The sequence below is a fragment of the Syngnathoides biaculeatus genome, chromosome 12 (genome assembly GCF_019802595.1).
Source record: "Syngnathoides biaculeatus isolate LvHL_M chromosome 12, ASM1980259v1, whole genome shotgun sequence".
In the NCBI taxonomy this organism is placed as follows: domain Eukaryota; kingdom Metazoa; phylum Chordata; class Actinopteri; order Syngnathiformes; family Syngnathidae; genus Syngnathoides; species Syngnathoides biaculeatus.
The window spans coordinates 30,157,520-30,176,219 of record NC_084651.1 but is presented as its reverse complement, the minus strand read 5'-3'; the positions used below and the strand labels follow the sequence as shown (position 1 = coordinate 30,176,219).

At 42.8% G+C, this 18,700-nt stretch overlaps 1 protein-coding gene and 1 pseudogene across 16 annotated transcripts in view; both read right to left on the bottom strand.

The window, feature by feature from the left end:
• The window catches only part of nvl (nuclear VCP like), a 167,483-nt gene that overhangs the window by 90,593 nt on the left and 58,190 nt on the right, over nucleotides 1-18,700 (bottom strand). For all 16 annotated transcript variants that reach the window (XR_009797373.1, XR_009797372.1, XR_009797374.1 and 13 more), the window contains 4 exons: nucleotides 11,075-11,176; nucleotides 10,879-10,996; nucleotides 7,686-7,830; nucleotides 7,263-7,617 (listed from right to left, as the gene is read on the bottom strand). Coding sequence is in view for 10 of the 16 variants with exons in the window: in XM_061836670.1 (XP_061692654.1) it covers nucleotides 7,263-7,617; nucleotides 7,686-7,830; nucleotides 10,879-10,996; nucleotides 11,075-11,176 (720 nt within the window). In the remaining 6 variants the exon portion in view is untranslated. The remainder of the gene's footprint in view (nucleotides 1-7,262; nucleotides 7,618-7,685; nucleotides 7,831-10,878; nucleotides 10,997-11,074; nucleotides 11,177-18,700) is intronic.
• Nucleotides 9,139-9,257, bottom strand: LOC133510304 (5S ribosomal RNA; annotated as a pseudogene).

The window sequence follows — 18,700 nt, the reverse complement described above, 5'->3', positions numbered from 1 at the left end:
GCAGAATATCTTTAGCAATGCATGTTGAAAGCTGAATGATGTGCCTAAACAGTTTTAAGATTATGTTGTGTCCTATATTTATAATACTGTACAGAATTTGCTTTTTGTGCACTGTATTATCTGTGCTTTCATCCTCAAACAGGCTGGCACTTTCTACTTTGGCTTCAGACCAGAACATTCTCATTCGAACAAGGGAAAATCTCGTCGAGTTTCACGACTATTTCTTCTATTATTCATATACTCCGACATTCATGGCACCTTAAAGCAACAGCATTTCTTTTTTTACTTTTGCTATTATTATCAAGAGTAAACATAAGCAGCATGTCTAGCTCGTCATTGCTATGCATTGCCCAGACTGTGTTGCAACCTAAAGCACCAGTGGTGGCTGGCGCATTAGGACACTTTCATTATAAACCACATTGATGGGGTGGGTAAATATTGTAACATTTGGAATTATGAGTTTACCCCTTTAATAGCGGAGGGGGGCGGTGTAAATTATGGACAGAAGAGTGTGTGGCCGGGCAGCAGGTCATTGTTTTGTTTTTTTTCACGCCGTCACGCAATCGACCAAAACTGCCTCGCAATGATTGACTCATTGAGCACCGCTGGAGTATGCAATAATGACAGCTAATATTCTCCTCTCTCAGTCAACCTTCCTCTTTACCTTTCTCACATTCAAAGGAGTAGCACTCTGAATCTGTAGATAAAGTACTCATATTATAATGTACAAGAAACATAGAATAGTGTAGATATCAAGCTCAACTGCAACTGTTTTATAATTGACGTGAAAAAAATGACAAACGACCATTAACAGATAGTGGTTCTTTGTTCAAAGCAAAAATAACTGTCACAACTATGCATAGTTCACAAACAATGCAAGAGACAAGATTGCGCCAGACTCACAGCCACTAAAAGTATCACAATCTAACAGTACATGGAGAGAAACTTTAAAACAAGAATATTCTAAGAATAGACTAAAAATAGAAACTCTTCTTCTGGGGGAGGCAGAGGACATCGAGTCCAGGTGGACTATGTTCCATACCGCCATTGCTGAGGCGGCCAATCACAGCTGTGGCTTGTCATGGCGGCAATCCCTGAACAGATTGGTGGACACCAATGGTGAGGGATGCTGTCATTTTGATAAAATTGTCGGACCTGGCCTTTTTTGGCCTGTGGGACTCCAGAGGCAGCTGATGGGTATTAGCTGGCCAAGCGGAATAAAGCTTTGGTGGTCAGCAAAGCAAAAACCCAGGCATTGGAGGAGTTTGGTGAAGCCGTGGAGAAAGACTTCCAGACGGCTTTGAGGAAATTCTGGTCCACCATCCAGTGCCTCAGAAGGGGGAAGCAGAACCGTCAACACTGTTGTAAGCGATGGGGCTCTGCCGATCTCAGGATGTTGTGAATTGGTGGGGAGAATACTTTGAAGACCTCTTCAATTCTATCAGACAAGTTTTGTTTCCAAGATGGCGGCGCGCACAGGTGCAGCAACTCTTAGCTCTCCAGTTTGGTTCATTTTCTTTATTATTATTTTGGCGCTACTTGTGGATTACTGTAAAGCCACACATAGCTTCCAGGGCTTGATCAATCTGGGAGTAAAGCATAATTTATCAATAAAAGAATACCAAAAGGTAAACAATATTCCGGAGGACATTGTGAGGCCACAAGGATCTCCGTGGATAGCTGCTCACAGCAAGTGTCGGAGAAGGCGAAGGGAGGGTAAACAAAAATGAGGTTGTCCGGCGGGGCTGGTGGCTAAGCTAAGGAGGCAACCTCACAGACCTGCGCTTCCAAGCATCTTTTTAACCAATGCAAGAACCACGAGCAGCTTTGTCCGGAACTGCAGTATTATTTTCATCACGGAGACGTGATTACACCCATGAATCCCCGATGCAGCAGTTTTGCTAGCCTGCCGCATGCTACATCAACAAGACAGAATCAAAGACTCCAGAGGGGGAGGACTTTATGTCTATGTGCACAACGAATGGTGTTTCTAACTAGAATCATTGACACCCACTGTTCTCAGGATTTAGAGGTCATTGCAGTCTCGTGAAGACCCTTTTATCTACCGAGGTAGCTAACGGTGGTAATTGAGGTAGCCGTGTATATCCCAATGGACGCTAACGCTAATGCAGCACTTAGCCATCTGCTGGTGACTGTAAACAAACAGCAGCTCCCCCGCCCCGACAGAGTAGTGATTGTTGCTGGTGACTTCAACCAAGCATGTTTGAAGACTGTCCTACCCAAATTTGTCCAGTATCTGACGTGTCCCACCAGAGGAGACAAAATCCTGGATCATGTTTACTCTAACATTAAACGAGCACTCAGGGCTTCCCCCATCTTGCTGGATCAAACCACTTCTGCGTTACCCTCATGCCAACATACGTCCACCTACGTAAACAAATAAGGCCTCAAACGGAGACAATTACAACATGGCCTGAGAATGCACTCTCTCAACTGCAGGACTGTTTTTTTATGCACTGTTTGGGAATTATTTGAACACCAGAAACTCCAGGAACATCAAATACTGTACAGACACTGTGACTGTAAATAGACTGAGCCGGGTTTTCCCCCGATCAAAAACCCTGGATGACACAAGAGACTAAGGAACTCCTGAGACATCGCAATGCCACCTTCAGGTCAGGGGACAAGGCACAGTACAGTGCCGCTAGAGCCAACTTAAAGAGGTGCACCAGAGTGGCCAAGGTGGCCTACAAAAGAATTGAGGAGTGCTTCACAGAAAACAACTCAAAAAAAATGTGGGAGGGATTACAACACATCACAAAGTACAACAGTAAGAACAAGATGAGTGTCGGAAACACAGACGCCTCGCTGGCAGAGAAACGAAACCATTTCTTTGCCCGTTTTGAGATGGACATCTTAAACCCAGGTTCATCACAACCACCTTCTATCAGCAGCACACTGACGCTTAAAGAACATGAAGTGAGAGGTGTGCTCAGAACTGTAAATACCAGGAAGGGTGCTGGCCCAGACGGAGTGCCGGGGAAGGCACTGAAAGCCTGTGCTGATCAGCTGATGGGTGCCTGAAATCTGCAACAATCATCCACATTCCCAAGAAAGCAGCCATTGACAGTCTAAATGATTACAGGCCTATGGCACTCACACCTGTGATCATGAAGTGCTTTGAGAGGCTGGTTGCACATCGCATAAGGGCCTCACTTCCTCCCTCACTCGACCCCTACCAGTTTGCCTCCAGAGGAAACTGGGCCACCGAGGACGCTAACACAATACCTCTCCATACTGCACTGAGCCACCTGGAAAACAGAGGGAACTACATCAGGATGCCTTTCATAGATTTTATTACAGCCTTTAATACCATCATCCCAGGTATGTTGGTTGATAAACTCTCCCTCCTTGGACTATCTCCTTCCATCTGCAGGTGGATTAAAGACTTCCTCATAAACTGTCCACAGTCTGTCAGACTTGGTCCACACCTCTCTTCCTCAATCACCCTCAGTACTGGGTCCCCCCAAAGCTGTGTACTGAGCCCTCTGCAATATTCTCTGTACACATATGACTGCATACCAGCCCATCCCAGCAACTCCATTATCAAGTTTGCTGTTGACACCACCGTGATCGGGCTGATCTCAAAAGGAGATGAGTCTGCCTAGAGAGACGAGATTGATAAATTGTCAAAGTGGTGTTCTGCAAACAACCTTACACTGAAAACCACAAAGATGAAGGAAATTATCCTGGACTTCCAGAAGTGCGGCGTCGACTCAGTCCCACTGTTCATCAATGGGGAGTGTGCGGAGAGGGTCCACTCCTTCAAATTTCTTTGAGTCTACATTATGGACAAACTGACTTGGACTGTCAGTACCACTGCGGTGGTGAAAAAGGTTCAGCAGTGACTCCACTTCCTGAGAGTTCTCAGGAAGAACAACTTGAAGCTAAGCTGCTGCAGGCCTTTTACAGAACCACCGTGGAGAGCATTTTCACTTACTGCATCACAGTGTGGCATGCTGGATGCACAGCAGTAGAAAGGAAAGCTCTGCAAAGAGTGGTCAACAGCACCCAGAAGATCACTGGCTGCTTTCTGCCCTCCCTAGAGGACTTTGCCAACTCCCACTATCACTGCAGAGGAACTAATATTGTAAAGGACTCTTCACATCCTGGTCATCAGCTGTTTACCCTGTTGCCCTCTAGCAGGCGATACAGGTCCTACAAAACATGGACAACCAGACTCAAGGACAGCGTTTCCCCAAAGGCATGAACTCCTTGAACTCAAACCACTGAACATAACATTGTAATGTAATGTTTTGTAACTGCACGTTTGCGAATTTATTTATTTTAGCAACAACTGTGCCTTGATGTTTTATCTATTTTTTTGTTTACCCAAGATGTTCTTCGATTTGTATTCTATTTTATTGCACCTTGTGGAGAAGCATTCATCATTTCATTGTATGCACAGCATATAATGACAATAAAAGCTTTTGATTTGATTGATTGATTTATTCCCACGAGGAAGCATAATTTGGGTTGACAGAGAAGGGTTCTTCAATCTCCAGTGTTGAAGCCACCGAGGTGGTTCAAAAGCTCCTCTGTGGTTGACACGCCTCTGCAACATCGCGTGGACATCGGGGACAGTGCCTCTGGATTGGCAGACTGGGGTAGTGGTCCCCCTTTTTGAAAGAGGGACAGCTGGGTGTGTTAAAACTACAGGGGGCTCACCACTCCTCAACCTCCCCGGTAAAGTTTAGTCAGGGGTGCTGGATAGGAGGGTTTGTCGGGGAGTAGAAGAGTAATGTAGCATTTGTCGTGGCCGTTGAGCAGTGGACCAGCTCTACAGCTTGGGCAGGGTCCTGTGGGTGCATACCCAAGTTTGAAGAACTCCTAATATTGTGTTGTTTCATCTGCAAACATTTTGTTCAAAAGAATAAATCTTTTCAGTAAATGAAATTAACTGAATTAATTTATGATGTGATTCCTTCTTTGAGCTCTGTCGCCATTTGCCAGACGCTGGGAAGGGAGAGCGTTCTGTTCAGTCTTGACGTATCAATTGCAAGACGCAGTGGTTGCGGCAGAGAAGATCCGGTTAATTTTCAAAATAAAAGACTGTGACACGCAAATTGCAAAACAAAAAATTATATAAACTGGTCATTCATTCTCTGCAGCTTGGTAACAGTCTGCGGAACAGTGGTTGGGGACCACTGCCATAGAGAGACCTGTGAGAGGTGGTTCCGGAGTATGGGGTAGCAAACCCTGATACGGGCTGTTTGATCTCTGTATGACTGTGTCAGGCTTTGTATCTCTCCATTATGGTAAAAAAAAAATGGTTGAGCTACATTCATCCCCACACTTGTAGTCTTGAGCTGTGGGTCATGACCAAAAGAATAAGATCCCAAAATGCAGCCAAAATGAGTTTCCTCCCCATAGAGTCCAGGCTTTTACTGAGAGAAAGGGTGAGAGGCTTGGTCATCTGGAAGGAGCTCAGAATAGAGCTGCTGCTCCTCTGCATGAGAGGAGCCAAATGAGCTGGCTGTGGCATCGGATTTGGATGCCTCCCAGAAACCTCCCTGGTAAGATGTTCCAGGCATGTCTCACCAGAAGGAGACCCAGCCCAGGACACGCTGGAGAGACTATGTCTCTCGGCTGGCCTGGGAACACCTCGGCTCCCCCCCGGAAGAGCTGGACAGAGAGGGAAGTCTGGGCGTTCCCACTAAAGCTACTGCCCATGCGACCCAACCTCAGATAAGTGGTAGAAGATGGATGGATGGATGAATGGATGGATGGACTCGTCAGTATGGGACATATAACAATAACAAAATTTCAAGCAACAATTCCCCCCATCCCAGTGAACAACAACAGTAGGCTAGCCAAGGACCTTAACAGCTTTTAGTGCATATTTGAAAAAGACATTTTGACTTCACACAATCACCAAGTTGCACCACAGACCACTTTAACACCTCCGACTTCTGCATTGACTATCTGCAAACAGGACATGAAACATCTTCAAACAACAAGATTAACAGGGGATGCTGTCAACACGAATCCTATCTACTATTTTGGCCAGTGGGACTCTGGAAGCAGATGGGTACCAAGAGGTTAACTAGAATTCATCTTTGGTGGGAACTGAACATGCTGAAAAGACTGTTTACCAGCTAGCCAGGGGACGTGTTGGGATCTACCCAGAAGAAGTAGATAAAAGTGGCTGAGGGAAGGGAAGTCTGGGCTTCCTTGCTTAAGCTGCTTCCCCCACGAAACGACCCAAGACAAGTTTAACAAACTTGATGGATGGACAGAAACTACACTACTTTCACTCAAAGTCTGTGATGTCTTATTTATCAAAATGAGGCAAGATGACAAGCGGCATGGTGGATAAAGGGTTAGGACGTTGGCCTCACAATGCCTCTCTGAGGACCAGGTTTCAAATCTTCGCACCACCTGTGTGGTGTTTGCATGTTCTCCCCATGCCAGGGTTGATCTTCTCTGGGCACGCTGGTTTCCTCGGACATTCCAAAAATATGCACAGAGGTTAACCCTAAAGAACCCTGGGGTCACATATGAACCTGTATAATTAAATGCCCACTTTATAAACACAACTCACCACAGTTACTCTTTCTACCCTTAAAGCCCAACGTCTCACATGTGTTTGCATTAAATGCATTGTTTTTATGGTTGTTAAGGGCCACTGGGTCACGTGTGACCCATTATCTAAACCGGAAGTAAATTAGTACATTTTTCCAAATGTGATGTTTTTGTCTTCCTTTGATGCTTACTGATTAATTTAGTTCATAAAAATTTAAAAGAGGATTTGGATTTTTTGGGTTCTCTAGGTTTAGTTGAAAACTCAACCCGTAGGTGTGAACGTGAGGGTGAATGGTTGTTTTTGTGCCCTGTGATTGGCTAATAACCAGTTCATTTTGTACCCTGCCTCCTGCCTGAAGATAGCTCCGATAGGCTCCAGCTCTCCTGTGACACTTCAGGATAAGAAACTCAAAAAAAATGGATGGATGGAGGCAGAATGACACAAATGTGTTCATTGTGATGACAGCAAAGCATGCTGGGAATAGCTCCTGCGATTCCTAACCTGGCAAAATATCTTTAAATGGAACAATTATAAGTGCTGTTGACACACAAAACAATTAGTTCATTAGTTTTGGCCCCCATGCGATTGAGTTTGACAACCCTGCAAGTATTATTCAATTAATTCCAATCATTGGTATAAACTAAACAGAGAAATCAACAGCAAATAAAATTGATAATTGCCAGTGAATAACCGAGATGCTTGGAGAAGTCCTCACCGGTAGATGTTCATGTCCTGGGTTATCCTGAGATAACTGATTAACCTCCACTATTCCCAATTTTGTGTTGTGTAAACTGAGAGAAGATACTGTGCCAATGTTTACACTCATGTCTTTGTTTGTCATCGCTTCGTTCTCAAGTGACAGTTTTAACAGGTCATTATTGAGGATGTTGGTTTTGCTCCTCTCTGGTGGTCCTTTCTCTACCAACAAAACCCTGTTGACAGCATTCATGGCAGCTTCGCGGCAAAGTGCCATGAGATCTGCACCCACATATCCTGGGGTGAGGTGGGCCAGCTTGCTGTAATCAAAATCTTCTGGGATCCTCAGTTTACGACACAGAGTCTTCAAAATCCTGACAACACAACATTTGATTAATTTCAATAGTTCCTTTCACACATGTAAATAACATATTTCAGTAACCTGTGACGAGATGGTTCATCTGGGATACCAAGGCATATCTCTTTGTCAAAGCGTCCAGCTCTACGCAAGGCAGGGTCAAGGGAGTCTGGCCTATTTGTGGCACCAATGACGAGGACCTGTGTTGTGACTGTCAGTCTGTTCAAGTCTATCAACAGATAGGAAAAATAATCTTAGTCTTAACATGAAATCAAAACTGATAACCAGTCCCAAAGTTTGAAACATACAACTTACATGGAAACCAATATTCCATCTAAGCTGTGCGTTGCGCACAAAAAGAGAAAAATCCAACCCAAAATAAAATTAGTCCTATAATATAGAAGTAATTTGTACCATTATGCAATGTGATTCAATGAGTGAGGGGTGACTGGTTCATAATTCACAAACGTACTTACACAGCCTGTCAACCGACGTTTACAATGACAGCCTCCTTATGTACCGCCCACCACTGGTGCTTGTTTAGCAAAGCAGTCTGGGCAACATAGAACGAAGATAAGCAAGACTTGCTGCTTATATTTCCCCTAAATAATAATGGTGAAAATAAAAAGAAATGCTATTTTAAGATCCAATGACTGTCAGAGTATGTGCAAATAGAAGAAAACGTGGTGAAACTGGATAAAATTGACTCTTTCGAGAGAGAAAGGACTGGTCTGTGTTGCAAAGCCAAAGTTAAAATTTTGTTTTCGGAAGGAAATCTGGCCCCAATGGAAGGTGGACTACATCAAGTATCACAATCAGCACAAGTCATTTGAAAGCAGATAGAATTGTACACAGGTGAAGGATTGGAATCAGGATTGTTCCTTTGTTGGGGAAGAGCGCACAAGACAGAGAGAAGAATTGAGCTGACACTGGTAAACAAATCAAACCTAGAGCAAGTTGAAATTCAACAATTTTCTCCTGGTCATCAATAGGAATTCATCTCTGCTGTCAGTTCAACAAATTCACAATGAGATGGCAAAGTAACCGGAAGCTGACACAGCAAAAGATAGGCATTTTAATTTTTTTAATTCAATCAAATAGTGCAGGGTGGGACAGTGTGTAATGTTAAAATTCCACTTTGGCACAACCTCATCAATTATGAAAGCACAAATAATATAGTGCACAAAATGATAAAATTGTATTTTAAATACAGGGAGCAAAACAACATTTACCATAAACTGTTTGGAGCACCATTGTGCTGTCAGCATGCACTGCAAATGATAATGTGGAACCAATAATCCAGTATTAAACCAAGAAAAACAGGCTGGGATATTGTGAACCAAAAAAAAAATATTTGGAAGCAGGCTTTAATATTTTATGTTTTTATTTGCACAGAGTTCTTCTTCTTATCCTTCCGTCTTGTCCCGTTAGGGATTGCAACAGCATGTCATCTCAGATGAATGCATATTTGTTTGGCACAGTTTTACGCCAGATGCTCTTCCTAATGAAACCCCTCTGCATCATAGCCGGGAAGAGAAGCTAATAGCACCTGGTATTCCCAGGTGGTCTCCCATCCAAGTACTAACCAGGGCCAAACCCGCTTAGCTTCCAAGATCTGACGAGATTGGGTGTTCTCAGGGTAGCACGACTGTAAGACCTTTCATTTGCGCACTTAAATGAACTTAAGTTGGTTGACATTTTCATGGTAAGATTGCAAAAACAAAATTGTTCTTAAGTGTTTGATGGGTACGCAATGCTATAATTTGATTCTTTAATAAGCCTTGTAACTTCAAAGGAGGACACACATCTGATGTTGCCCAAACTGGTCAAAGGGGCTGCTCAGGGGCTTTGTGCGTTTGCTCGGACACAAAAATTTAGAGGGAAAATGTTTATTTCAAGAATCAAGCACTTTTTTAGATGCAGGTGATTTTCGAGGGGTGGAAAAGAAAAAAAAAAATGAAAAATTTTCCAAGCAATTTTTAGCTCACATTTTTATATTGGCTTAAAGCTCATTGGGAAAAAAATACTATTACATATTTGTAATATTTATATTGGGATTAAATCTCATCGACGGGTTCAGGAAACTACTGCAATAATGGGAAGAATACTGACCTCACTGACACGATTCAAAAGGAAGGTAAACCACAGATTACACATTAATTGCTGAAATTGAACAGAATTGCGTATCAAATTACTTTCAAATGGATGACTGATGAATGAATGTAAAAGTTGGAGGAATTAACTGGAGGGTGGGGGCAGTCTTGACTGTGGCAAAAAGCTGATTCAAGATTATGAAGGAGCGGGACAAGGAGTAAAGCATCTGAAACCGATAACACAGAGCAGCAACCACTGTCTTGTCTTGGATAAGTGGAATAACTGCCCAAAGTCCAATTGACAAATGGAAGAATTTATGAAATCAAGATCCAAGAGCCGACCGTGGAAGAGTAGAGTGGTACAAAAGAAAAGATCCAATGTGAAGTATCTACAGTCAGTGATGATTTAGGGAAGGGGTCTCACTGTTTTTTGTCAGATGCCACACTGTCATTATGGTTTCCCTTAGAACGCCTTTATGACTGAATTTTTTTGCCTTGTGCTGTTGTTGGGACACAGCCTCACATCTGGCTGGTCCAATCAGTATTAGTATTAGCAATATATCCTGTAGACTATTGCACGAGTCGTCAGATTAAACTGCTCCCTTTGTACCATTGTCGTTGCACTGATCTATAATGGGAACAGCGAACACGTAAAGGCACTCTGTACAAGTTTAACATAATGTGGGGCGTTCACACACTAATCGCTTATCTGTTTAAAATGAAGAATACTCTGCATCTTGCATATTTGTGACTCTTATAAGGAATAGTTCCTAATAACAGAATGTCTCTTGTTCTTGTTACTTTGTTGTTCTTTGTTCTAAATGTTGGACCAGGGAGGCACCGACTAGTGGAGAAAAATTCCTTCTGTGTTTTTACACACTTAGCCAATAAAGCTGATTCTGAAACAGGCAGTCTATGTTATTTAAGAAATAAAAGAAAGAAAATGTTTCGCAAAGAAGAATGGGGCTGAAATTATTTCACTGCAGTATCAACTCCTCCAGACCTCTGTTATTATAAATGTTAAAGTTCGATTATTCCTGTCAAGGGATGCAGAACCACAAGTTTGGTATAAATGCTATTTTTTTCCACATAAAGCTCAGAGAGGTGTGAATGTTTTCCCTAAAAAAAGACAAATTTGCTAAAAACATACCGAGAAATAAAAATAATAATAAAAAAGCATATACCATCCATGCAAGTAAGGAGCTGGGCTACAATCCTTCTTTCCATGTCTTTGGAGGCCATTTCTCTCTTCTGTGTTATCGCATCTATCTCATCAATAAATATAATACATGGAGCTGAGGTCTGCAAGAGAAAGGTGGCAAAAAAGTTATCAGTTTTGACATTTTGAAAAAGATAATTTGTCAAATAAAAAAGCCCAACCGCTGCAAGGTCAAACAGCTCCCTGAGCTTCTGTTCAGACTCTCCAGATACTCCAGACACCAATTCTGGAGCAGACACCTTCAGCATGGGCAGGTCCAACTCCTGAAATAGACAAAAATAAAATCAGGATCTTGACTTTGTCTTTTGTTGTTTTATTACAACATGAAAACATGTCCCAAGCTATTCAATATTTGACTTGCTTTATTTATGGATCAAATCCGTTTTAAAATATTTCATGTTGCTTTGAAATAGATAAAGGCTTAAATCCATCCATCCATTAACTTCCCAGCTCAAGCAGAGAAGCCCAGACATCCCTCTGTCTAGCCTCTTTGTCCAGCACTTCTGAGGGGGATCCCAGGGTTTCCTAGTGCAGCCGGGGAGATGCAATCTCCCCACCAATTTCTGGGTTTTCCCCAGGGCCTCCTCCCAGCGTGACTTGTTTGGAAACACGTAGTCAGGGAGGTGTCCAGTGACTGCACAGCTCACTGCTCGTGACCATAGATGAGGTTGGAAAAAAGAATTAAAAACAAGAGCTTTGCATTTTGGTTTAGCTCCTTCACCAAAACAGACTTAATACAGAGCCGGCTTTATAACAGGAACGGCACTGATCTGCCTGTTGCTCTGCCATTCCATTCTTCCCTTACTTGTGTACAAGACCCGAGATACTTGAATTCCATGGGTACTCAACCCTTTTCCGACTGAGGACTGTGGCCTCAGATTCAGTGGTGCTGATTTTCATCAGAGTTGCTTCACATTGGGCTGCAAATCACACCAAGATGAGTTAAAAATCATGACACGATAATGCCATGAGAACCAGACTTTTTTGCAAAAAGCAGAGACTGAGGTAATGTCTCCAATTGGAGAGCCTCAATGCCTCAGCTTGGCATAGAAATTCTTTCCATGAAGGTCCTGAATGAATGAATGACAATGGGCAGCCTTAGTGGAGTAAACTAACTGGAAACATATTCGATTTACGGCCGGCAATGCGGACCATACTCTTGACCTTGTTCTACAAGGACAGAACAGCCATCATTAGGGGACTCCGTTATCCCATACGCCTGGAGAACCCCCACCTCCTTCCCCCAGACACATGGTCGAAGAGCTTCTCCAAATCCACAGAGCACGTCGATTGTTTGGTCAAAGTTCCATGCACTTTTGAGAACTCTGTAGAGAGTCTGGAGCTGGTCCACTGATCGACAGCCAGGATGAAAACAATGGTTCTTCCTGAATCTTAGATTCAACTTCCGAACAGACCAACAACCTGGTCTTGCAATTTGGAGGAATTATCCCTGATTCAGCAGTGTTGTGCCAACCATGACAGCGATACAAATCCTTGAGAGATCCAGAGCAAAACACATTCACCTCTGGGAAAATTTTAAACCTCCTTGGTGACCTTAACCCCAGAGGCAAGAGAACCTCAGAGTCCCCAAAATCTGCTTCTTCATGGGAAGACGTGTTGGTGGAATTGAGGAGGTCTTCGACGTATTCGTCCCATACACTGACAGCATCCTGAGTTGCAGTCAGCAGTGCACCATTCACACTATACTGGATGGTGCACAGCTTCAACCTCCCAAGACGCCCAATGGTGCCTCTGAATTTCCTTGAAGCTGTTCAAAAATCGTTCTCCCTGGCCTCAACATATTCCTCCCACAATGGAGTTTTTGCTTCAACCACCAAAGCAGTGTTCCTCTTGGTCAGCCAGTACCCATCAGCTGCCCGAGTCAACAGGCTTTTCTGGGGACATCCAAGAAGTTATGCTCTTTCTGAAAAGTGGACCCTGCCAGACATTCCAAGCAGCTCTGATCAATACGTTTGGGTCTGCCAGGTGGTGTCTTTCCCCACCATCTGACCCAGTGCACCACCAGGTGGGGATTGGTTGACAGCTCCGCTTCTGTCTTCACCAGAGTTTCCAGACTAGCAGCTACAAGTCCGATGACAAAACCACAAAGTCGATTATTGAACTGCGACCTAAGGTGTTCTGCTAGAATATATAGCTAGTCAGAACTTCTCAACCTCACGCACCAACTCAACTCACGAAGGATTATTTAATGAATAATTCTTGAACTTTTTGAAGACATCTACCACAGCAGCCCTTGGGTCAGATACACTCTATTGACGTTCAACCTGCTTCACACTCGGCTGTGAAGTGCTCCAGCGAGAGTTAGAGATCATGGCTTGATCAAGCCAACAGAACCACATCATCTTCAAAAACCAGAGATGCAATACTGTGGCCACCAAAACGGACTCACTCTACACTTTGGCTCCGGCTTGAGAGTGTGTCAATAAAAGTTGTGAATGAATCTGTGACAAAAGGCACCCTTGGTGGAGTCCAATTCTCACCGGAAACGAGTACAACTTACTGCTGGCAATGTGGACCAAACAAGGTCCAAATGGCCTGTATCAGTGGGTTCGGTAACCCATAGTACCAAAGGACCCCGACAGGACTCCACGAGGGACACGGTCGAACGCCTTCTCCAAGTCCACAAAACTCATGTAGAATGGTTGGGCGAATTCCCATGAAACCTTGAGGACCACACCAAGGATGTAGAGATGGTCCGATGTTCCACGGCCAGGACGAAAACCACATTGCTTCGGTTGAATCTGAGATTCTACTTCCCAATGGAGCCTTCTCTCCAGCACCCGGGAATAGACCTTACCAGGGAGGCTAAAAAATGTTATCCCCTTGTAGTTGTAACACACCCTCCAGTTCCTTTTCTTAAAAAGGGCGACCATCAGCCCAGTATGCCAATCCAAAGGCATTGTTCCTGATGTCCACACGATAATGCAGCCAGGACAGCCACATAAAATCCAGAGCCTTTAGGAACTTTGGGTGAATCTGGCCACCAAGGATATATTTAACCACCTCGGTGACCTCAAGCCCAGCGATAGGAGAGCTTGTCTAAGAGAACCCAGCGTCTGCTTCCTCATAGGAAGGAAGGCATGTCACTGGAATTGAAGTCTTCGAAGTATTTTACCACCCACTCACGATATTTGAAGTTGAGGTCACCAGGACCCCATCCTCACTATACAGAATGTTGCTTCCCCCTTCTGAGACCCTGGATGGTGGAGAAGAATTTCCTCAAACCCACCTGGAAGTCTTTCTCCGTGGCCTCACTAAACTCCTTCCATGCCAGAGTTTTTTTTTTTTCTTCAGCAACCAACAAAGCTGCATTTCGCCTGGTCAGTCGGTACCGATCAGCTGCCTCAAGAGACCCACAGGCCTAGGAACCCTTCTTCAGCTTGACAGTATTCTTCACCATTGGTGGGAATTGCAGCTATGACAGACACAAACCACCTGATGGCCCCGGGTCTAGTCAGCTGCCTCAGCAATGGAGGCGCTGGACATGGTCCATTCTGACTCAATGTCCCCCACATCCACCAGAATATGAGCAAAGTTGTTTCGGAGGTGGGAGTTGAAACTCTCTCTAACAGGCGATTCTGCCAGATGTTCCTGGCAGACCCTCAAAAAATATTGTGGCCTGGCACATCACAACCGGCATCTTCCCTCACTATTGTAGCCAACTCAGCACGATCTCAGCAGTGTGTCCAAGACATGCAGTCGGAGGTCCGATGACAAAACCAAAAAGTTGATTATCGACCACAACACCCTTTTGCCAAAACGTGGTGTTCGTTAGTGACAGTGAGTGATGAGTACAGAAATCTAGGAAAAGTACAACCCTTGTGCTCTGATCAGGGGGCATTTTTCCCCAATCACATCTCACTGTCAATGCACACGTGAGCATTTAAGTCCCTCAGTAGAATGATTGAGTCCCCAGTAGAAGCACTCTCCACCACTCTTTCTGAGGACTCCAAAAAGGGTGAGTACTCTGACCTGTTTTGTCGTGCATAGGCACAAACAAGAGTCAGGATCCCACCCGAAGGCAGAGGGAGTCTACTATCTCGTCCACCGCGGTGAAGGTAGGGTTAACGTGCAGACACTGAGCTGGGGGGCCGGGTGGAGGAATGTTAGATTTGTTGTAAATATATTTATGACGTATTTGAATTATTGTAGGTACATTTAGTATGTTAGTGTCATCCTTGTTTCGAAGAGACTCGTTCACAAGACGAGCTCCTTATACACAGATGCAACAGTATCTTCCGAGAAGTGGCCAAGGACAACTCCAAATTAACAAAAGAATGTGCCACATAATCACCAAAGGATGTGCCAAAGAATGTGCTGTGTTCATTTCATTTGCTCACCCCTCCTTTTGACCTTGTGTGTTTTTGAATAAAGAGTAGCTGAGAGGCTGGTTCAGAATGTGTTTGGAGACTGTAACTGGCCTTTCTCTCACGTCCTGATCAGAGGAAAGATGACTTCTTGTCCGCTATTTGTGCAATTATTCCAGCAAGTTAGGTGATGAACCTAACATTTTCTTGGTCCTTCAAGCCGGATTCCAAGATACCTGAGGATTCCAGCTTCAGAGTCAATTTACAGGAAGACCATTGCCACTGCAACACAGACCTGTTTAAGGGACTGGTTCTCAAATACTCTGACTGAGATGTGAAGGTTGACGGAAATCCGAGGGACAAGAAGATGTCTTGGTAAGAACAATTTTCTTACGAGGTATGAAAAGAGTGAGTGTTGACGGGAAATCTGCGCGAAGGTGTGTTGCAGTCTACATGAAGGTAACGTGAAGAAGAAGCCTTGTGAATAGAAGTCAATGGCAAGTGAATCGAAATGAGAGGGAACTCATTTGTACAGTTAAATTCTGTAAAAGGTAACGAGGGCGGACTCGTCTGTATAAGATAGTTAAATTCTGTAAAAGTTAATGAATCTGTACACTTAAAAGTTGTGGAAATAAATGAGGTCGGACTCGTGTATGTACTTAAATTCCGAGTTAACATCTAATAAAACTACATATAAACTGTGTGTGATTGTGTAAACGAGTAGAGACAGGATAGAAAGTGACGACTTGTTTGGAAGCAAAGGCAAGATTATTCCACCTTTCTGGGTAGAAGCCTGAGGAATACCAAGCAAGAGTATTTAAAAGTCACCCTGTCGAATGCAAAAACACCAACCGTAGTCCTGTACAGTGTGGTGTGTAGGCAACAAAATCGCAAAATGGGGAAAAATATATTAGTAAACAAAAGGAAAGGGACAACTTAACTGGCAAGGATCGGAAATTTGTCGCAGCACTAAGCCCATATAAGCTAAAAATATTTACATATATAGATAAAATACAATTTCGCTGGTCATCTTAATTCGCAAAAAATAATTCAGTTGAAAAATGACATGGATTGTAGAAATAAAGGTGACCTGACAAAAATGGCCTAAGATGGGCATGACAATATCCAAAGGTTGTGACAAGAAAGGAAGGAGTATGAAATAAGAAAGAACAAGATAATGAATAGAGAAAACTAACCACACCCCTGTACCTTGACTTACACCACCATGCAGAATTACTTGATTAGACGGAACTGACTTGAAATGGTTGAAAAGACTTGGAGAATTACTATCTCCCGCACAGACTGCTGCACAAATGACCAACTTATCACCAAGTTAAGGTAACTTGTAACCAAGGATCTAAATCATCAACCCCGACACACAAAATGGCGCTGACCTAACTGTTTTAGTGCATAGGACTTGGACAATGGGTCATGTTAAAAAAAGCTGTGGAAGATAACGCTTCACCCAAAGCCGACATGAATCAATACGTAGAAGATATGGAAAATTTGAAAATTCAGAGAGCAGCCCAGCGTTTTAGACAGAGCAAATTACACTAAAATAGGAGGATAAAAAAAAATGATGAGCCTTTTGAGGAAAACAGAGTGAGAATGACAGCTGTATTCAAGATTTACAGTGGCCTGCAGGAATATGGATAACAGGCCATTTCAACAGCAGTTGACATGGTCTCCATGCAGTTTCAATAGACACAATTTACAGATGGGTTAACAAACATTACATTGACCTGACTACTGGCACATAGGAGGAATATGTTAATCCTTTCCGGGCAGGGGTTGCAAAATTGTAACAGGTTTAATATAATTGAAAATTTTAAGTCGAGAGTATCATTTTCTCAAAGTATCAGATTTATCTCTCTGCAAAATTTTATTTGGTCCAGAGAGGGTTTATCATGCCCGCCATGCAGAGAAAATTCTAAAAGATAAAAACAAACAAGCTGCAACTTTTATGGGAAAGACACTGCTACAGCAAGCAGAACATTTCCTAACAGAACAACAGGATAAAATGAGGACTTTCTTAATGTCATAATGTGGTACAAAAAAAAAACTCCAGGCCCAGATTTCCATTACGAAAACAAACTAAAATACACTACCAAAAAAAAAAAAAAAAGAGAAAAATAATTTAATATCTGTACCCAGATAATCTGAGAACGGCAGAAGCAGAGGTCAAGACTCCCACAGGTTTTGAAAGACCTCTACAGAGGCTTAATGTTGCCACGTGTCACTTTTTAAACCATGACACACACTGGTTGAGAGGTTTCGTTAAAAGAGATCAAACAGCAACTAATTGGAAACTAGGAAAGTTGGAAAAGTACAGGTTAGTGCAGGCCGCCACCTTCATCAAAAGTGATATTGACTTTTACCTCTTAACAGAGGATAAGGAAACATTTTTAAAAAGAAGTCCCAGAATGCATATGATCAATAGGACTATCAGATGTGGGACTCATGAGGAGAGCGCAACCTCTACAAACTAGACCAAAAACAGAATATAGGCTATTTATGAAACAATATCCATTAAAACCAGAAGCATTAGACGTCATAAAGCCAGTTACTGAGTCAATAGTTACTGCAGGGGTAATATAATGTTCAGACTCTCCCTGCAACACGCCTATTTTTCCAGTTAAAAAAAAAAGGCCCCCATCAGGAGGTTGGAGAACGGATCAAGACCTACAAGCAGTAAACACAGCGGGCACCTTGTGTCCCAGACAAACATACACATTGCTGAATTCATTCAGACCAGATGCTAAAGTTTTTACAGTAGTGGATTGAGTTGTATTGGCATTTGAAGGTAAAAATACACATTTACCATGATTCCTCAAGTATCCCGTGAAAGGCCAACAATTTATTCACGTTATGACAGCAAGTATGTGCACATTTGAACTATCATGTTGATGATCATCAGCCACTTTTACCATGGACCCATAAACAAAAAATACAAAAAAAAATGAATACTATAGGCTAATTTGTTGCGCGATAGGAATTCGGTTGGATTTTGTCAAAGAAGAGTGACCACTAAATAAATAAATAATCATGGATGGTGAATTTGATCATGAATGATCTGAATTTGATCATGAATGATCTGAATATAATCTAACTAAAGATTAAATGTACATTAACATTGAGCGGCAAATGATGCCTAATGTTGACAAAAAGAAACAAGATAAAGGAAGCGCACATTAAAATAATGGCAAAAGGACAATTTGGGTAAAATTCGCGATTGGGACAAACTGACGATTAAGTTATCGGAAATTGACAGAGACTATGTAAATATACGATATATGAATATCTATATATGAATATAAATGTAAAAGACAATGAAAGATGTAAAAGACAGATTAGAAAGAGGTGAACAGAGAAAGGCGCACTGCGCATTTAATGATGGTGATGTCGATGCCAACGATGAAGAAAAATGGTAATGGTAATTCGAACGAAGGTTAAGTGAAA